At 34.4% G+C, this 23,009-nt stretch overlaps 1 protein-coding gene across 1 annotated transcript in view; it reads right to left on the reverse strand.

The window, feature by feature from the left end:
* Positions 1-23,009, reverse strand: part of LOC149080579 (BRO1 domain-containing protein BROX-like) — a 55,389-nt gene that overhangs the window by 29,783 nt on the left and 2,597 nt on the right. Inside the window, exons 2-4 of the mRNA XM_089239714.1 lie at positions 14,282-14,485; positions 12,749-12,844; positions 2,460-2,532 (exon numbers count right to left, since the gene is read on the reverse strand). Coding sequence (XP_089095840.1) covers positions 2,460-2,532; positions 12,749-12,844; positions 14,282-14,485 — 373 coding nt within the window. The remainder of the gene's footprint in view (positions 1-2,459; positions 2,533-12,748; positions 12,845-14,281; positions 14,486-23,009) is intronic.

A 23,009-nucleotide genomic window follows, 5' to 3' on the forward strand; every position in this document is an offset into this window, starting at 1 on the left:
GAAGCAGGTTTTCTGTGCCGCACGCAACATGAATCACCCAGTGCAACACATTGCCCATTCACCAATAAGAAAAGCAGTACGACTGCTTTCCCATAGAGCGCAATACGGCTCATGACAGCGCTTTACGTCAGGCGTGATCGGAGTGATTTTTGTATTGTGTTCTCTTCCCTTCAAACCGGAGCATGCAGCCGATAGAGTAGTTGATGCCAGGGTCATATACTATATAGCCGTCCTGAGCTGATGCGCCACGCTTGGAAAATACAAATGCGTAACGTCATTATGTAACATTTCTGCCGACAAGAAATAATCCAGTTCGGTTCACGCGGCGCAAAAAGCCTACTCCTAGGAAAACCTGGCTTCAGGGATGAACGCTTGTTACGTGATCCCAGGAGAAACCTAGTCTCTCATGGAATCTCGTGTGTGGAGAGAGCCTGTTCTTCCCTCCATTTTTTTTTTTTGCCTTTTTATTTACGGCAACTGATCTGCAAAACAGATTCGCTTTGCCCACTGGACTTCAGTTTTTAGCACTTTTAAGGAGCTGCAGTGAAAAAATATGCTTGTCATTGTCTCCTACTCCAGTGAAACCGAAATTTCTTTTCTCTTTCTTCTTTTTCAGTAGCGAGTTGTTATGTGAATAAAACACGTCAAAAAAACTGTGGAAAGCAGTGACATTTTGCGGTTTCTAAGAATTTTCGTGGTGAGATATTGGCTGTAAACAAAAGGGAGGGATATAATAGGTATAGTAGGAGAGAATTATGGTAAAAAAGGACGATTGTGGAAAAAGTAGGAAAAATAGGAGTGCTGCGAGGTCTACACTCAGTATACTGTGTAATATAAGCGGTTCGAGACATCGTTTCGCCACATAAGCCGCACCAGTAAAGAAACTCCCAGTGGTGTTCAACTTTTTATCACCGCTGGTAGTAGGGGAATTTTCGGCTACTGGTTCTGTGGAGTGATGTTGTTTAACGAACCATAGATTTCCAAGGCAGACAAGTTTGCAACATAGGCAGGAAAACGTCAAAATTTGCGATTTGGTAAAAAATCGTATTTTTAGAAGCAAAAGCATATTAATTTGCTAAAATCGTACTAAATACAAAAAAATCGTAACGGTTGGCAGGTATGCACAACCATTGGATGTTCCAATCCCATCCCCTGCTTTCACATTTCCTATTACGAAGAAGGGAGTTTTTTTTCTCTTTTTTCCCCCTCTTTATATTCAGGGAAGCTTCCTCTTATTTTTCTAGGCAATGCTATTCATCACCATGGGGAATGCCTATTCCAAGAAAGATCATCCCTTCAGAGAAAAAAATAAGGACTTTTTCAGGAGTGGCTGCAAAAAGTAAGGAGTTATAAGGGCCCTTCCAGAGGGAAATGAAAAGTTAGGACTTTTTAAGGAGTTTGTAAGGATGTGAGAACCCTGAAAAAGAAAAAAAGAATGAAGATATGTAAAACATTGTATTGATAGCATAGAGTATAAAACCAAAAATGGGCAAAAAATTGAAATAAATTAATGGTTAAATAACATTTTTAATGACGTTTGCACGACAGCACATAGTTTTTGAGGCTCATTCACCATGTTAAAAGGTACGAGACCCCTTAAAAAGAAACTTATAACATTTCAAATTGGAAATTCAGATAAAAAGTTTTTCAGAGGACAGTTATTTCTACTACTACTATTATTATTATGAAAATTTTTCTATGAAAATTCCAAAAACTACAACATTTAATTCATCTTAGATCAAATGATCATTAACATTTTATTTTTTCCTTTGCTCTTTGTCTTTTTACTTCATTTCATTAACTGCATCTTCATATTGTGATACTGACTTGAAGAGAACATTTTTTTTTACAAACTTTCATGAACAGTCTGTCAAAATGCTTATTAAAATTTTTGTGTGTGCATTATGACACTTGTGTGTGGATCTGGCAGGGGTGAAAAAAGATACCTAAAATTCCACATAGTATTAAAGAAAATTCACAAACAAATTTTGACAGTTTTTTAATGATACTTTCTTACTTTTTTGACATATGGCAACATGAATACAGTAAAACTCAACTTAAATTTCAGAATTTTTTATTAATATATAGAGTGAAGTATACTTAGATTAATGGTTCCAAGAGCATGCACCACAGCTCCTGACGACATCACTGACCTTTGTCAAGAGTGTTGCAGTGAGCTGGTGATATTGATGTGTTCCTGTTTTCAGTTCTAAGGTGGTTTTTTGTCAGACTAGTCTGGGAGTCGTGAACGAACATCGAGTAGGGTAAGGGAGCAGTGGGTAACAAAAGTTTGATAACCACTGGCTTAGATAAATGAATATATTTCAAGTAAAAATAATCAAGTACCATAGAGACAATCAAATGACAAAAAATTCGAAAAAATTAATGAAAGTATCTCAATTTTCAAATGATCTAATACCAGATTAGAATTACTCATCCTAAAAACTAGAATTTCTTACTTGAACCATTGAGAATAAACCAGCAGCTTTTCGCAGACATTTGTGAACTTCTTTGGCTTCTTCCATTGATACCCTACAATAAGCAAATAGGAATTAATGGAAGAAACTGTAAGCTATTATTTTACAATAGTACTAGAACAAAATTAAAGTAAAATAAGATGCAAGCAAAATAAATGCATTATGGTTGCCACACATGCAACATAGACATTTAGTGAAAAAGAGACAATAGATGCAAAATTTGTACTGTAATTTCCGGTAAATGATACACTGGGATGTATAAGTTGCATCAAGGAAAATAAGCAGAAGAGAAAATTTTTCATAGAAATACAGCAGCTTTTTGCATGACATAGCCTCATATAAGCTCCACATAACTTTCATTCAAGAATAAAAAAAGACATCCACATTTAAATAAAATAGTGAAATCTCAATATAACGATACTCTGGGGACCAAGAAAAAATATCATTGTAGAGCACTTGGTTCTCAACCTTTGGAAGCCCATGGTCTGGTTGATTTCGTTTTTGTGAGTAGAAGGCCAGTCATATGCATGGCTAATGATAAATAAATAGGTAAAAATGAAATGGTGAACCACTCACAGCCCGGTTTGACTGTTGTCAGGGCCCAGCAGTTGAGAAACACTGTTGCCGTTGTAAGAGAGACTATTGTTTTATCAAGAAGCATTAGTTTAACATTAGACTATGACCATTTCCAAACAAGACTTTAAAAAATGTTGTAGAGGGATTTATCATTATATTGAGCATCGCCGTAGCGAGGTTTCACTGTAATATAAATATCTTCTTGAATCGTTCTATTTCCGATTTCCTGTCCTGAATCACGCATCAAAACTCTACATAACTTTTACACCTACATTTTTCTCTTTTTACACATATTGAAGAATATTAATAGAATACAGAATTGATGCTATGGAGAGGGGCAAAAAAAAATGTGAAAGAATATACATGTAATACACTTGATCATGTGAATTCAAAGGTCTTCATTGAATAGCAAGCAATCTCATTGTCAATCTAGACTTTGTATGTTTTTGTTGGTGAAAGGAGAATTTAGTTGGTTAAGATTCTTTCTTTCCCATGTCTTATTCCTGTAACTGACGTTAATCTATGTGCATGCCTGTATGCTTCCTATGTGCTTTGATCAATATTCATTGAAACTTTTTTACACCAAACAAAACTTGTATTACTCTCCAGGTAAGACAATTGACATTCCCACTTTTAAGTCAAGATGAGAAACAGACTGTAATGAAAAAATTCATCTTAGAAGTGCCACTGTCCAAACAACAGCAGATTGATGTCTTCGTCAACATGCCATTTATAGATAAGATGTTATCTAACAAGGGTATTGCACAATAGGGACAAATTGTAGAACAAAAAAACCAGCTCTAGGCTGAACGTTTTTGTACTACTACCCTTCTAAAAAATTTTATTATCATGTTCTGTAAGTTAATCTATTATGTTAGTAGCCACTTCAAGGTCTTACTAATCTATTTCAATGCCCTTTTGGTACCAATCACTTTCAAAAATACTGCTTTAGGTGAACAGCAGAACAGTTAGAATGTCAAGAACTCACCAATGTTTAAAAAATTAGGAATGAGAAATGTTTGGAGGAAAAAAGTTTATTGAATCAACAATACTTTCAAGAACTTTCACTCTTCCATCACCAATTTTTATGGAAGGATTTTTTACCTTACCTTTTTCTTTTCTTGCTGCTTTTGTTTTTTTTTGTACTATGTTATTGTGTAGCTTTTCAAGACATTCTTATAATCCTATTCTCAGACCACACATTTTTTTCTATTAACCCATTAACTGCCAATTTTTTTTTGAAATTTTTGACTGGATAAATTATATATATGCACAAAAAGTTGTAAACATAAAGCACGTAAAATTCCAAAATCCTTAAATAGGGATCGTGGCAGCTAAGAAATTAAAGACTCATTCAAATTTCTTTCTCCCATTTTTTCAACATGGTCTTGACTCTGCTTCTCTAAAAGTATTTTTATTAACCTATTAACGCCAGTTGGTAAGAAAATTTCCCATTCTAAATTTTAAGTTTTTTCTTTGCCAATAAATGGTGGAAGTGGTTCCACTCATTATTTTTGTTTTTAAAAAAGTCAAAGTCATCGTTAATGGGTTAAAAATTGTCAAGAAAGTCCCTGTTTCCATTGTTTTTTCTCTTTGCTGGTTCGAGTCAAATGTTAGTAGCTTTATCCTCCTCTTTAACCACTAGTTTAGCTCTCTTAATTCAAGCAGCTTTTTATTTTTCAATAATGTTCATAACTCACCATTGGAGAGCTTCACCAAGAATGAATGAAATACAGAAAAATAGGCAAAGTAAAAATATTTCCATAAAACTAAACAATCTATATCTTTCTTTTTATGGAAACCATTCTTTACTTGCAACAAGTTTTATTTGCTGAAAATGAATATTTAAGACATATACCTGGGTATAAACAAGAAAACCCATAAGAACATGTTCTATCAAATGACAGTGGAAAGCCGAGATGCATAATGTGAATAGATTATATGTATATCAGAACTTCAAGCATCACAAAATTTTATCACGAGTAAGGCATATGAATGAATTTATTGATAAACAAACAGTAAAGGGAAGCTTGGTAATTTCATGCACCTTAGATAAAGTAAACCCACTGCAATTCATAGAGAAAACTCTGTAACCACATTTAGGACATGAAAGCAACCATATGATTCTGATAAATGAATCCCGTAACATATTTTAAAAACAATTACAACTCGTCAGACCAGGCAACATGTTTCGAGTCCTCAACAGTCCAATGTCGGTGTTGTCGGGCCCAGGCGAGGTATAAAGCTTTGTGTCGTGAAGTCATCAAGGGTACACGAGTGGGCCTTCGGCTCCGAAAGCCCATATCGATGATGTTTCGTTGAATGGTTCGCACGCTGACACTTGTTGATGGCCCAGCATTGAAATCTGCAGCAATTTGCGGAAGGGTTGCACGTCTGTCACGTTTAATGATTCTCGTCAGTCCCGTTCTTGCATGATCTTTTTCCGGCCACAGCAATGTCGTAGATTAAATTTTTTACCGGATTCCTGATATTCACGGTACACTCGTGAAATGGTCGTACATGAAAATCCAAATTTCATCGCTACCTCGGAGATGCTATGTCCCATCTCTCGTGCGCCGACTATAACACCACGTTCAAACTCACTTAAATCTCAATAACCTGCCATTGTTAACCGATCTAACAACTACGCCAGACACTTGTGTTATATAGGCGTTGCCGACCACAGCACTGTACTCTGATTGGTTCCATATCTCTTTATTTGCATACACATGCCTGTACCAATTTTTTTGGCTCTTCAGTTTATATGCTCATATGCTATCAGTGAAGCTGTCACTTCAGAGTAGTAAAAATGATGCAGAATTAAACAAAACTTGAACCACCTACCAGGGCCCTTTTCCATATAAAGAGAGATGTAGAACACACCTTTAAATTGTGAATTGATAAAAGGAGTACTTTCTGACCGCTGATTACATGGCTTGTAATATTTCATGAAGTCTCTTCAAACAAAGGACAAAGCTTGAAGATATGACAAAGGTATGGGTTAACCCTTCAAGCCGGTTCAGAAACTGAACCCTTATGCTTACAAGCAATTGGCAAGAAATTTGGATGCTCTCTATTTGATGAATCAGCAATAAATATTCTAACCTTGTCCTAACCTAACAGCACGTTAAAAAAGGAAAAATAGAGGGAAGAAAAAAAAAAAAAAAAGAGTAAAATAGTATAATATAGATAAATTGATAAGAATGTAGGTACAATGTGTTAGATTTCTCTTTTCACCTCACCTGTTTTCTTTTACTCTCATAAGAAAGATACATATGTGAGACAAATCACTATCATGGTATACAAAAAACCAAGAGGAGAAAAATCATAGGGTTGCCTCAAAGCTTATAAATAAGGTGAGAGGAAAGAAAACAGAGTGAACTTGTTTGAATTTATTTCACTGACATTTGGACACAATATTATGTCCTTGATCGTGAAGTGGTTAAATCAGAAATTTAGTTGAAGGAAATGATTACCATCACTCATATTCTGCGAGGCCAAGGCTAGCCATAGATACTCAGAAAGCGGCGATATGGTGCAGTAGAAAAAGAAATCTTAACCAGGGGAGTGGAGCAAGATGTACTGCCTACAATGATCTGCAAATGGGGGCCTGGTGCCTGTGATGTATCATGCAAAGGGGTTAAAAAAGATTTTCCACCATGGTCATGGTTGATCTGGAGGGGGTTAAACAAAGTTAAGGACCTTGATCTTTGGATCGATAACACTGGACAATGATGACATTGCATCCAACATGAAAATATGCAATTCCAAATGATTTTGACCTGATGAACACCAATATTACCATGATAAAGTTTTATTGACTCTTGTTTTTGAGGTATTACCATGTAAAATGTGAAAAAGTGCTTAACAAAAGGTATCTGTGGAAATCAATATTAGTGTGTCTGTCATGAAAATATATGATTCTGAATGGTTTTGATTCGCTGAGCAGGAATATCACCATTAAAAAGTTTTATTGGCTTTTCTTAATGATATTACCATGCAAAGTGTTAAAAAGCTCTTTATGAGCGGTGTTTGTGGACAACAATGAAATTGCTGACACAAATGTCCAACATGAAAATACACCATTCCAAACAATTTGAGACTTACTGAACATGAAAAAAGTTCTATCGCCCTTTTTTTGGATATATTGCCATGCAAAATGTTAAAAAAGTGTCTGTGGACAACAATTAAATTGCGACATGAAAGTCTGACATGAAAATATACAATTCCTAATGGTTTTGACCTGCTGAACTTGAATATCACCATAAGGCAGTTATGCCTTTTTTATTGAAGATAATAGCCATGTTATATAAGAATGAATGAACTATAGTGCTGTAATATACTTGTATTTTTATGCATTTTTGTTGTGCTTTTTTGCAGGGTGGATACTATCGACCGCCCAATAATTTTACACGTGATTCCTTGCAAAAAACTAATATGGAAAAGTATTTTCAGTTTTTTGATTTGATCAGTAATAAAGAAGTTATAACCAAGGCCCAGATGATGTTGTCCTAAGAAATCTTGAAAAATGACTAAAAATTCCCTAAAAACTTGAAACATGCCATAAAAATTGGAAAAAAATGCTATCAAAATTATATATAAAAAAAGTTCCCTTGAAAAACCAGTTATGTTCGAATGTCAAAAGAAAATTTTTTGACAGCATCAAAAAAAATCATACGTAAATTTTTTTCTCAAAACAAATAACTACAACTCACTCAAGAAATGTTAAATATGTTGTCCACCATGTCCTGGCTATGAAATGAAAGCACAAAATGCTTGTTCAACAACAGATCAGTGCATGTCATGGTAATGATGTGGCTGTGCTTTTAATTCACCAAAGTTTGCAATCCAACCACCGTTCATATCATTTTGTACCCCCAAGCCAAAAAATTGCAAGGGCTAAGGTCAGGTGAACTGATGGCTGGCCAGGTATCATGTCATCTTGTTCCATTGCTTCAGGAGTATTCATGCAAAATTTCAAGTCTTTCTGACCAGCAGTTCTTATTGTAGTTTTGGAATCAAAACTTTAATTACAATCACCCCGTATATAGCTGATTATATTTCATACATCTGTTATTACTATAGTAGAATCTTGATTAACTGGGCTTAATGGTGAAAGTATTAAAAAAAACACTATTGAATATTAAGACGGTGATATACAATATGAGATGTGCTGCTTCTTACAGGAAAGAAAATGAAAATGTCTGGGAGGTAATGTAACTACTAGTACAATGGTTTTTGTCCTTTATGGGCGGTGTCTATATTGTTATAAGACCACCTGTGTGTGTGTGCCCCTAACATGATGGTGTCACTACTGTTGCCGCTCAGCATCTCTGAAATTACTCGAAAAATATTGCCGTTTCATTGATCAACATATAATCTGATTAAAACGATAAAAAAATAAGAAAAATCATGCAGTAAGCACTATGCACTGTATGCACCTTCCCCCAAAAAAATTCAACTTAACAGTGGAGGAGAACAAATTACCACATTTTGGCAAAAGTGTGATTTTAGGAAAACAATTTCTCAAATAGATCTCATTCGGCTAACACTTTACAAATCTCAGTGATAAATTTGCCAATATAGTTAGGCGAAATTATTACGCAATAACAAGGTTATAATATTACTCTTCATGAAGAGATAAAACAACAATCGGGAAAGAAGACAATTAAACTTTGCTTTTAACAGGATAGAATGTTTCAGTTCATTTTCTCAAATAGCCTGCAATCCGCTGCTGGGGAAGAATTTTACTTTATCATAACTTCCCAAATATTCGTCTGATCCTAAAACGGAAAAAACTTTCCTGTATCAGTTTTTCACATGAAATCATGTGTGTAATTACTGGGCAGTTTATAGTATCCACCCTGTATATACAGTCAGAGCTGCTTTTAACGAACTAGGATATTACAAATTTTTACATATAACAAAGTTTTACTGTGTCCCATGAATTTTGCATTGCTTCTCTATGCTATTTTGATTGCTTGTAACAAATACTGATTTCAGCGAAGTACACTTATAACAAATACTGATTACAGCGAAGTACACCTATAACAAATTTTCAGCAGATTTTCAAACATGGAATTATTCAAAATTTCTTTGTAACCTTTTTTCTTTTTTTAGTAATAATAATTTATTTTTAAAAAAATTGAGGAAAAATCCAGCATATAATATACAAAATATTCTACTCAAGAAATTACTTGATTTGCGTAGAGTATACAACATAAATTTTTTCCGTGATGGCAAACACTCTCATAATAAATATCAAGTACTAAAACAAAATATACAAATAAAGACAAACATTATAAAGGCCTTGATGTGACAACACTGCATACTGGGAAGTTTTTTTTTTCATTATAATAAAATATTAATATAACTATATTAGTTTTCTGAAAACTCTTAATTCATTTTTATATTTTATTTCATTTGGCAGGTTATTAAAATATAACGGAACCATATTTTAATTTATCAATGAAAACTTCACTAAAAATTGAAAAGTTTATTGCGTAAAATTTACCTTTCTGCAACTGATAAGTCTCCTTTCCTTCGGGTGGGGACTGTGTTGGGTATTGTAAAAATGCTATTTTGCTTCTTTTTTCTTCTACTTTTCTCTGCTATAAATCTTATTTTGGTTGCAGAAAACCTCATCAGAAAGAAAGGATTGAGGTTATTTATGCTCAAGAATCCACTTTCTAAACCACCGTTAGCCATTTTCTAGGTAGATTCAATCGTTGGTTGTGATGGTTTTATCATGTGAAAACTAATTTTGAGAATGTCCAAGTGTAAAACGCTATTTCATTACTTCAAAAATTATAGCTGTTGATTGAAAGCAAAAAATGGAAAACGAAAGTGAGGTATCAAAGCATTTTTTTGGGGTTACTCAGTTTATTTTCCTATTTTTACATAGTTAAAAAAATAAGAAAAAATTTTCTGACATCCGCGCTCTTACTAAAAGAAGAGGCATTACATTTTACATGCTTGTTTGAACATTTTGCATTTAAATATTCTGTGCCAAAGTCCATAAAATATCAGGTAGAAAAAGCAATCATTGATATATTTTTGTTGATGTATTTATTCAATTATATGAGATATTAATTAAATTTTTAATATTTATTAAGATATATTATTTTAATCTGTTAATTTTAAGAGAATGCTCAGATTACTGAGAAATGTGCATCATGCATGTAAAATATTTTATTTTCAAGCCGGTACAGATATAACGAATAGTTTCACTTTTTTGTCGACTCCGTTATAAGTGGGCTCGACTGTATTAATATTGTGTGTCTATATACAGTGGAACTTCGATTAACGAGCTTAATTCGTTCTGCAAACACGCTCTTTATCTGAATCGCTCATAAATTGAATGAAACTTCCCCATAGGAAATAATGGAAACTCGGATGATTTGTTCCACAATTATTCATTCACATAAAAATGACTAACAAAAACGGCATTCAGTCAATAATGTAACATAATAATAATATAATGAATATTACAATTAAATACATATAACAATACCATAAATGAACATGCAGTACTATATAATGTACACTTACTCTAAATAAGTCAATAGAGGAGGAATATCGTTTAGGACGATTTACGGACTCTGGATAAAGAACCTATCCAATGACACTTGCTTTTTCCTCCTTTTTAAGATTTCTTGGAAATGAAAAATTGCATTACCATTGTACAGATTTATTGCTTGCTTTGCTACAGCTTTTATTTCATTGGTGCTTTTTTACAAAATTTTGCACAGAGATTCCCACATTCTACACACCTTCCTAATCCCTTTTGAAAAGTGCGGAATTTCTCCTCACATCTCTCTCCCTCAGATGAGATACCCTCCATAAACTCTTGCTGTTGCATATAAAGATCCATCTACGGTCAACGCCAGGCTATGTTCTACCACTAGTTCTTGAATGTCATCCTTATGGACTTCCGGTCCCATGGTCTTCACAAAGGACACAATCTCTTCTTTTTTGGGACAAACGTTGGCTCCTAATAATGAGCTAGCCCCCCCCCCCTAAAGCCATGTTCAATAACACTCAGTCTTCTCCAAGCAGAACTAAAAAAATCCTTCAAGTGCACACACGGGTGGTTGCAATGCTAGATCTACTTTCCTATCGTAAACAGTCCAGCTCGCACTTGTGTGTTAATTTTTAGAGTGAGGCACGCTGACCGAAGGCTATAGAAGAGAATATTATTCACAATTTCACAGTACATGTGGACGAAAACAAAAAACCATCAGCTCAGTTGTGATAACTTGAAAATAAATAAACAAAGTGCAAAATTTTTGCTCGTAATGCAAATCATCGCTAGTTAACCAAGTCAAAATTTGTTCAAAATCTTTGCTCGTTATGTTTGCTCATTAACCAAACCACTTGTTAACCGAAGTTCCACTGTATTTGCAAAGTTTCTATGTATATTTGTTGTTTTTTTGTATATTTATTATTTTTCATTGTGTTTGTGTAATTACAAAGACTGGAACCAATCCAGCTTTTTTATGGTCAGATTCGTGATCAGCACACAGAATTCATAGAAATTGACTGTTTTCAAGGTGAAGAAAGTTTATAAAAATTTACTGTTTAATGTAATTGTATATAGCTTGCTACGGATATACTAAAAAATCACAATGTATAATAGATAGAAGCTCAACAATCACCAACAGATATACAACAAGTCTTTTCTTTTTCATAGTTATCACTGAAAAGTTACATTTCAAAAACACAACATAAATATTGATCAATGTAATATTAAACTGAAAGTTCTTTAAAAAAACCTATGAAAGCAATGGAAAAACAACGAAAAATGTGTTACTATATAAATAAAAAAAAATATCTTTATAGGTATAAGCAGAGGCATTCACTAATTTATGATCAAGAATATTATAACTGAGTTTGACTGTAATTTCTTCAAAATTAATAAAAAAAACAACCTGTGAACCTCTTTTTTTAATATCTTAATCAGAATAGTTGATAGATCAGAGCGAAGAAGCTTCCAAGTTTTCCAGAATAGATGTGAAAACTTCAAATTTTTCAAAATTATAACAAGATATCTTATAAAGCCCTTCCTTGATTAAAATAGTGCATGAGAAACATGTGAATTCCAAAAGTTTAAGACATGTGCGTAAAAATTTTGGCAGTTTAAGAGAACAAGCTGTTAAGTAGTAAGAGAGCAAAAAGTTTGAAAATATAGGAAACTAGCTATAATACCCGGCGCTGCCTGAGTTTTCTTCAATCACTGGGAGGATTGCAAAAGTGACAAACCATTATAAAGGAATAAACTATTATACATAATATTGGCAGCATTTAAAGAAGTGACAAACCACTGTAAAGGCATATACATGTCTGAAACCCATTACTAGGGAACCACAGTAACCAAAGTAAACATTCTGAAAGTGATTGTTGAAGTTCAAGAACTATTGTTGCCCGACAGTTTTTCACGTATTTCGGGCATTTGGCCTGCTCTGAGAAACACTTTTGAAGTAGCCTATTGCTCAATCCAAGCCCTGTTTGGTATATATGCAAAATTTACGACAATCAATTTAAAATTGTAGATTTGTATAGAGTACATACACACAGACTGAAAATAAATTATATATATAGAGATTTTGATAACTTTTTTTGTTTTTTGGAAAATTAGAATTTTTTCCTATGAACAGCCCATCCAAACACAGAGGAAGAACTAACAAACCACCTACTCATCTTTCCCGGCAAGTACAGAAGCTCTTTTCATAAACCATACAGCTACATCTTCACAAACAGAGACCATTTCAAACAGGGAATCCTGTTGGGATCTTGAAAGAAAATAAAAACATTGTATCTCACATGATCAATAATTTTAATTTTGCTGTTTCAAAGTATAGAATTCTATTTAATTTAATTTAAATTATGAAAAAAAACAATTGTTTTACAAAAAAAAAACACATTAACACCAAATATCTTGTCTTTTTGTGTAATATTTCATATCACATAAAACAAAAGAAAAACAGTCTTAAAGTACTGAATTTGTACAACTAATGATTTGTCTATTTTGTAGTTACAATGTATAGGCCTGATAACAAAATATTATCCAACTGAACTTCACAAAAACCATCTTCCCAAAACCAGTATTCCTATCCTTACAAATGATAATAGAATGTTCTTCGTGAACAATTTCAAGGTAAATAACAAATATTGAGATAAAAACAATAAATAATAAGATTTTCATCACAGTCGAACCCTGTTGTAACGTCACCATCCATCCCAAAGAATTTCGGTGCCATAATGAGTATGGCGTTACATCGGATCATAGTTGGAATAGTGTTTCTGAGAAGCTTCATTGTATAAATTCACACGTTTATTATGAACCACTGTTATCTAGGGGGGTCTTATTAGTGTTACTCAATAAATAAAATAACCTATTTAGTACGCATTGAATTTTAAGATGAGAAAATTCGCAAAATTGTAAAAACTACGATTACTTGAACATTTCTTGATATAAAACTTAAGAGATACATATACACTTACCTTTGAAATTATTTTAATTCTGCATAAATTTAGCAACACATTTTGTAAGTGCAAAAATAAAATAAACAAAGGGAAATAATGGTGGAATTTCTTTTAGTCCACATAGGTTTGATAATCACAAATTTCCTGTTTTCCAGATATTAAAAGAACAACTCCTTTTGACATGATTTAATGGAGCAAATTGAGGGAAATGACAGCACTCAAAATATGACTAGCTAGTAAAAATGTGCACGGTTGAAAAACTTTTCTTGGCAACCTTGAACAAACTGGTGCAATTTGCCCAGTGTGTGTACACTTTCTCTTATCAATAAATCTGTTTCGTTGGTTGTTTTGGTCCCTACATGTGTTCAGGTATTCAATGTGCTTTCTAAGACCCCTGACAACACCATTCTTTATTTTTTAAAGTCATTTGCTCTAAACTATTGTTATGTGGACTGATAATAACAGTGGAATGAAAAGAATAAATCCTGAACTACTTGTTTCGGAAAAAAAAAAAGAGCAAAATAATGGGATACGCAATGTGGAAATTTTCTTGGAAAATGACATTTGTACACATCCAAACTTACATTATAATCCCTATATGGAAGATTTGTTCACTGAAAATTTGTGCCGCTAAGCGAGGTTGATGCTATAATGGGGGGGGGGGGGGTCGGTATAACAGGGTTCGACTTTATTTCAATATAAAAATTTTATCATGTCAGAGAATAAAGATGAATTTTGTTTACATTGGTGTGTTTCCCAGCATTGTTTGAGTCCAACGAAAATGCAAAGAATGCCTAAGTTTACTTTGACCATTGTGTTCACCAACTGCTACAATAAATCCCTGAAGGCAACTGAGGTAATTTTCAAATGCTGTATCCAATGTTGCTGTTTCATTAGCAGGATTGGTCAAAAGATCCAAAAGTCTAGCTCTTGCGAGCCTAATTTCACTGTAAATTAAAAACAAAATCCCATAAACAAATATATTGGCAAATCATGTAGAAATAAATATATAAATTACATTAAGAAATGTTCCAACCTTTTGCATAGTGCTTAAAATAACATTCAATAGTTTGGGTTAGAAGTGCCAGGGGATATGAGTAGCCCAATCACAAACAAGGGCTATTACAGGTCAGTGAAACCCAGGGGCCATAAACTTATTGTCTGCAGCGGAAGTCTTCAAGGAATATTCTATGGAACACTTTTGCCCCCCCCCCCCAGAGATTTTGAGAATTAACCGATAATAATATCTCAATGATTGTAAAAACATGTTTAGAGTAGCTTAGTAAACCATAGTTACCTTGAGTATGCCGTAAGGCTTTGGAGACCATACCTACAGAGGGATATAGACTTGGTTGAGGAGCGCATAGAAGAGCTATGCGTGCTCTTGTTGGAACACAAGATATGAGCTATGAAGAAAGACTTGATTTCTTGGATATGTTTACATTGGAGGAACTCAGCGGTCATAGGGTATATGATCAAAGTGTTTGAAATTTTCAACAGGATGGACCACAAGTTATTAATACACCGTCAATCAACTGCTCTTCGACAAGGGCACACTAGTATCATTTAGTAAGAGACAATTCCAGGTTGTGGTGTCACAGGGAGTTTTTCTCTAACAGGGTTAATAAATGGAATAGCTTACCTCCAGGGTTGTGAATTTTAACACAATTGACACTTTTAAAAAGTAGTATGATAAACACAGTGGGATAAATCGAGAAGCTATCCATACTTAGATAAGACAACCATAATCTTTTTTATGGGCAATGTATATATATATATATATATATATATATATATATATAGGGGGTTATAGTATTAATAATACTAGTTTTTTTCTTTCGTGATATATGCTTTTATATTGGGTTGTTGTATTTTGGTTGTATTTGACATGCATATTTTTTATGAGCATCTTTCAGCCACCTTGTTAGTCAATTTGCCTGTTGTGGCCTCTGCACTGTACGGAAAATGACTGGTCTCTACAGCATTAATGATTTCTTTTCTAAAAATCAATATTTTTGATATCATTCCAGTGATTATAGGCCTTTATTAATTTTTTTTAGCTCCTGTTATATATTTCATAGAATGATAATGAACCTATTTCGCATCTGATATACATGTGTGGATGAAACTGAACGTCCAGGTCACACAATGCACTGGAGGCCCCATAAATATTTCACACAGAACATGGCATTTGGTTAGTGAAGCTTGAATCACTCTGTACCAGGGTTGGGGTTTTGGACAGGACACGCGGGATAAACTGTCTAAAACTGTCTGAAACCTCCAAGTGTGAAAATGTTATGTGGAAACCTTTGGATTTTTTGTTTTTTTCCCAATGATATTAACATATTTAAAAAAAAATACTAGCATAAAATAAAACTAAATCAAAAATATTTCAAAAAGGTGTCATTTGTTTTTTTTTTTTCTAAATTAATTGTTTCACCAAATTGATGGTTTTAAGCTGGAAATCTGATAGTAAATAAATATCACTCATATAAATGTTTAAATAAACACTGTTTTAAATTTTTTAGTTTGTTATAAATGTTATTTCTACTTCACATCTTATTTTTTATGTATGATTATGAAGCAGGTACTGTATTTAGGACAGTGCTTGTCCAAAACCCTGCTGAATCTCTCCAAACACTTTTCTTTCTTTAAAAAATACATTATATTGAAGGTACCAAATACGCATAGTCACAGTTAAATAATCATTGCATTATTATGAAACTCAACATAAATATTATTTTGTATTAGGTAGCAATATAATGATGTGAATATATATCAATGGTGAAGTGTTTATTTGATGCAAATTGTTCTATTCTGACTTCAAACTTTTTCTTGAAATTTTAAATTGATCTTTCTATTTTACATTCTCAATTTTTGAAAACTAATTATAAATAAAGGAAAACATCTGAAGAAAATAAGGCCAGTATGTAGCACCTACTCATGACTAACAGAACACAATTTCACAAACACTGATTACGCCTATATGATAATAAAAGACTTCAAGACCCAAAGTTTTTGTTAAATTTAAATTGCTGCTCTTATGAGGCTAGAAGCAAATATTTCACTGAATAAATTCAAGCTATATATACAATTCTATCACAGTAGACAGCAGTCAGAAAAACAATGGAAGAAGGAGGCTTATGAAAAGACTTTCTTTAACACATTGTTTTTTTATTTTCATGTCCCCAAGTTATGTATCAATTGAAAGAATATTTTCAAATGTTGTTATCTTAGAAATTCTCTTGGCACACAGATAGGGCAGCTAAATTAGTTATGTGTTATCGAATGTTAAAAGGCAATTGATCGAATATTAAAAGGCACAGCTGCGCTTGATTATTAGTGCTCGATTATTACGTAAGTTTAATTTCATTCTGTAGTTATATCTATTGCTTTTTTCTAATTTTCATATGACAAATTTTTATCCCATTGTTGTATCTTTTATGTTTTCATAAATCTAATATCTAACCTCAAAACAGTTCAGTTTTCAACTGTTTGATAACCTGATATCAGTCATACAACCCTTTACATATACTGTTTTGAATTTCAAAATTTTATTATATTTTATTTAATTAATAATAATTTAACTAATAATATAATTTATGTAATATAAAGTATTATTTGATTATAGAAGTTACCTCTTCATAAAATTGCAAAGTTTTCACTTACAGTTATAAATAGGAGGTTTTGGGCAGTACGGTAAATACCATGGTTTTTACCGTACTGTACAAAACCTTGCCAACCCTGCTCTGTACATACCAATCCCTAATCCCACAATGAGGGCCAGTCCCAGAAATTCTGCCATCTGAGGAAAATAATATTTTGCCACCCTTGAGATAGAAATTTATCCCTCAAAATGATTTTGATGACTAAAAATCTGCGAAAGTGAAAACATTGTAATAAAAAAAAGCCGCCCTAGGCAGCTGCCTCATTGCCTCGTGCCTGGCACCGGTCCTGCTCACAACAACTTCTGAGAGAATTTTGAAAGATTTCTGTTCAGACTTCATACAAAGAAACATTACATAAACACATTAATAATGTTTTCTAATTGCAGATTATTAATATAAAAGCTGACATTTATTATAGTCAAACGTTGAAAAGATGAAGTTAAAGAAATACTAAAAATATTTTGTACCAACCAAATTTCATACCAACCGACAAAACAGTGATTTTATCATGAAAATAGATTTGAAAATACATATAAAATTAGGCTGTGTGTGTGTATGGATACTGTATTTAGCTGTGTTCAAATTAATAAACTCTTATAATACAGTGAAGCCTGCATGAAATGAAACAAGAGACTGAAATAATGTTCTGTTTTATAAAAGTGTAGATCAAAGCACTAATCATCGTTGACACTCTCTTCTGATTCCATTCAAGACAGGTAGGCTATACGTTTTACACAGTGTCTGTCTTGAACAGGGCTAGACAGAACTAAAAGAAATCTAGGTGTGAACCAAATATTTGAGGAGCCGAATATATTTTTTTTGCCTGAGCTAGTAATCACACATAAGCATGTTTAGACGCCACTACAAATTTTTTAGTCCCCATGGCAACCTAGTGCCTGGGATTTGTCAAGTCCTGGTCTGTGACTGGTTTCACTGCAAAAAGAAAAAACATAAAGCAAATGCATATGACATTATTTGCGTAAATATAGGATTATCACATTTTACATATGACCTTAAAACTTGCACAGATGAATGTTTACAGAATGAATACAGAGTAATGCTAAAATAGACATCACAGGTGAAGGCTAACAAGATTATAGCCTGGAGAAGAAATTTTATATTTTTAACTTAATTCAATTATAACAATAAATTCATTAGAAAATCAATTTACTAAGATAGGAAGAGGGGATCACTTATGGGCAGAGATACGGGAAGGGGGAGGTAATTGGAGAGGGCCCCAAAATCATTGATATGTGCAGGTGAGAGAATATATATTTATTGACACATCATCATCATCACGCAAGTTTCTACTGAGAAACTAGCCAGAGATGCTATCGACACATTATAACGCGTCAAATACCCGGAATTTCTGAAAAAGGACGAATAAGAATTTTGTTCATGTGTCCCGCAGAACGCGTTCTTTCCTAGTTCTAAGAAGAAAAAAGTAGAGAGAAAAATCTCCCCAACTTTTTGCCCTTTTTTTTTTTCTTTTTACCATGTATCATGATCGCGCGACCTTGAAAAACTGGTTTTACTATTTTATTGATATACACGCGGCTTGTTGAAGAATAAAATGAGGGATATTTGGTTGCTTCCCTGAATGAGGGGCCGTGTACAGAAGTTTCAAATTTCGAATTTTTATTACTCTGCAGATTTTCTTCCTTCCGGTTATATACAGAAATTACGGTACTTTCGCGGTTATTGGCCGGAATTCAAAGACCACGTTTATACACATAAATTCGTCTTGCTCCTACAATATTGCGAACGCACATTTTTTTCTTTTAAATCGTAAAGAATTGGAACACCCATTCAAATTGTAAAACCTTCCCGATATCGTGGAAAAACCGAATCTGTAAAAACTCTACCTTGAATGTCCACAGTTTTGTCATCTAGCTGCTATGCGGTAATCACCGTTTCGCATTGCAAAAATGATGGTTGTGTAAGCAGAATCGGCTTTTAGAGGGGCACAAGGAGATCTAATTCTTCACAGATATTATAAAAGAAATTATTTTATTCCAATATTTTAATTCGCTACAAAAATATTTTTAATTTTTGATCTCAGGGGGGGGGGGGGGGAGGAGGGAAGAAAGGAAGAGGGCCCCTTATAACCTTCCCCAAATTTTGCTTTTGGTGAAAATCCGTGTTTGGAACTTGCAATTGCACAATGGTAATCGGCTAAAAATGTGATTTCTAAATATTTCAGATTTTGAGTTGGCTATTCCTACAACACAAATATGCGTACATTGAACTTCAAATGCACACATTACCAGTTTAGAGAATAGATGCAGGGCCGCAACTGGAGGGGCAAGCGGGCCTAATGTCCTGGGCTCTGGACTAGAGGGGGCACCAAATTCACCCTTTATAACTGCATCTTCCGCATTAATTGGGTGTGCCAAAATGTGTACTTGCCCCGTTTGAAAAAGCATCTAGTTGTGGCGCTAGATAAATGGCACCACCTACTGAACACAAAACATGCCAAATGCTGGGAACACACACATAAGCACACTGTTAAGTTTCTCCAACACAAATCTGATGTGTCTAATATCTAATATCTCCCATATTCAGGTGTGAAAATATGTGGCAGTTAAATACAAATACAACACCACAACAGGCAAAATGCCCAGCGAGGTGGCTGAGAAAAAGATGCCCATAACAAATATGGATGTCATATATTTCAAAAATAAAGCAACCCAATGATGGCGACAGATCAGAATGGTGGACTATCAGGAAGGGAAAATAAAATCATTTTACCAGGAAAACCAAAGTATGAATAGGGAATCAGAACATGTGTCTGAGAGGAGAGAGAATCTGATTTGCTTTAAATTTGATCAGAAGATATTGAAAGTGCTAAGATTTTTTTAACAAAATGTAAAATCAATCACAAGGGAATTTATAGATTGATTTATTAGTAAATATATAAATGTGTGCCTCCAACTATTAAAGTGGATCTTGCTTGTAACGTTTTTCAAAAAAAACGTCATAAAAAACATTTTAAGCAGGTAAACACTTTAAACGGGAAATCTTAATGAGAATCTTATTGTTAGGACCATGAAAATAAGTTGTACTATGTGGAAAAACATTCGAAATGGGAGAAATGTTATAAGCGAGATCAACTGCATATTTGTTTTAGATTTATTACATGTGCAGAATTCCATAGGTTAAATTCTCAGTGCTAATGAGCTTCTTTGCAAGTTTTTCCTACTAGTAGACAATGAAAGTAAACGAACCTTTGGATAGAACATGTTTTTAGAAATGAAAAAATTACTTGATTCACAGATACCTTCTCTTACCCAGAACATGACCCACCACTCAGTCTCAACGAAGAAATATAAGCAGGTGATCTCAAAGACCTGGAGCATACTGGAAGAAAATTCATAGAGATACCAGTGAATTATGGGGGGGGGGGGGGAATAATTTTTTTCAAGATAAATTTTTTTTTGAGAGGGACCTACTTTCACTCAAAACGGACCCAGATTTTTAAAATAATCTGGGTCCAGATTTTTAAAATAATCTGGGTCCCAGGACCCAGGTAAATTAGAGTCCAGTGGCATCTCTGCTAGCATTGTATAAAACAGGCAACAATCACAGATGGTTTATCTTTCCCGGTTGTCAGCGTTGCAGTTCCCTTGAGACATAACCAATAATGCCGTTACGATGTTGTTTATAGCCAATTGGACTACTTCAAAGGTGGTCGCATAGTCAGGATGCTTGAAGCTGGCTGGTCCTATCAAGCAATCGGCCGCCACCTGCACCGTACGGATACAGCTGTGCAAAGGTGCTGGCAGGCAGGAACTGGTTGCTACAAGGAACTCATCAGCTGAATGAAGGCTCTGGAAGACCAAGGTTTATGAATGTGAGGCAAGGTTGGATGATTGTGCGATAAGCCGGAACTTCCCCAACGACATAATTTTCTGCTATCCAAAGTGCTACAGCTTCTTCCATACCACCCGTGGTACCTTCCACCATCTCACGGTGCTTGGCTGAGGTGGAGTTAAGCTAACGCCTTTAAAACATCTGCTTTCAACCCCACAACATCAGCAGAGTTGTCTAAACACCCAAGCATCATGGATGCAGGCAGACTGGCATCACAGTGTTCAGCAATGAATCCCGCTTCAGTCGTAGAGCAGATGACCATCAGACCCATGTGTGGAGGGGTCAGGGCCAGTGGTCCCAATCAGCCTTCGTTTTACAGAAGCATACAGCCATTACCCCTGATTTGATGCTGTGGGGTGCTACCTCTTACGGCAGCAGGTCACCTCTAGTCATCCTGCATACAACGTTAACTGTTCAAAAATATGTTGATGACATCCTGCGGCTGGTCACATTTCCCTTCATGGCATGTCATCCTGGGCAATTTTCGAACAAGATAATGCCAGGTCAAATACGGCTTGCATATCTCTGAATTGCCCCCGTGCTATTGATATTCTTCCTTTGCTAGCAAGGTCACCAGACCTTTCGCCAATCAAACATGTACGGGACATGGTTGGCTGCCAGATTCGGGCACCCCAAAATGTGCAAATCTGAAGCAACAATTGACGAATGCCTGGCTTAATGTATCACGAGATGAGACGTATACAAGCATGTGTCGCTGCCATGGGACATTTCACCAATTACTGATTTAGGCATTCAATGTGCAATTTCTAGCCATTGATGGGTCCTATAGCTTTGAATTTTTAATTATTTCTTTATCTATGTATGAGTTTTACGTGTATTTAATTTCAATAAAAACAGTCACTTTCTTCACTGTGCTTCATTTTTTTTGCAAAAGAGTGTATCTAAAACATATGTTTAGGAGTAAACTTAGGTTATCTATATCAAAAGGTAGCAGTTTAACATTAGAGTGGAGGCATTTCTAATCAAAACTTGAAAAAATATTCTTGTAGAGGGAATATCGATACATCGAGTATTGTTGTAGAGAGGTTTCACTGTATTTTGTTTCAATTTTCTGCAAGCAAAAGTGACTGTACAAAACATTCAAGTTGAGCATCACCATTCTCAAAGGAAACAGAATTCTTCTCAATGGGCACTCTGATGCTATAATCACTGTATTAACAATAATAATAAATTTTTGCATTCTATATAGATTAAGATGCACTCATTCTACATGCTTCCTTTGTCAACCAACTTTCATTTTTACTTTGAACTTATTTCTAAAAATTAAATTTTAAAAGAAGTTTTATAATCTTTTTTAAAGCAAAGGTGCGCAATCTTTAGGAGAAAGTGGGCCACTTCATCAGTTTGAAAACATGTCACAGGCTACTTAATTACTTTATCTGTAATCGTGCTGCAGGCACTTAAGTGATCTGTAACTGTGCAACAGTTTACTTGAGCGATCTGGAACTGTGCTGCAGGTTATTTAAGTGATCTGGAAATATGGTGCGGGTCACTCAAGTGACACGTAAATGTACAGCGAGTCATTTAAGTGATCTGTAAATGTGATGCAGGTCACTAAAGAGATCTGTAAATGTGTCATGGGTCATTTAAGTGATCTGTAAATGTGCCACAAGCAGAGGGATAGGCTTAAGTATTTTGTGGCCCAGTGCGTAAACAATTTTGCGGCCCTCCAAAATGATTTTTTCCGTTCTTTGATGGAGCTGAAATAACCTCAGTCTCCAGGTTCTAGTGCCTATGCTAGAAAATTTGTTGCAAAATGTGGGTACAGGCAAAATGCATTCTTGGCACAGCTGAAAGAGTATTTAGTTAAAACTTTGAGCGGATAATTCATCGTCTGGCTCTGGCAGCCCTTTCTTTGTGGTGCTACAGATATATACGTCGTTAGAGTGAGATTCAGAGCTCGTTCTTG

This window comes from Pholcus phalangioides, unplaced genomic scaffold (genome assembly GCF_987345545.1).
Source record: "Pholcus phalangioides strain wild (caught in Gottingen) unplaced genomic scaffold, Ppha-v1.0 ptg000011l_1, whole genome shotgun sequence".
NCBI classification, from domain to species: Eukaryota; Metazoa; Arthropoda; class Arachnida; order Araneae; family Pholcidae; genus Pholcus; species Pholcus phalangioides.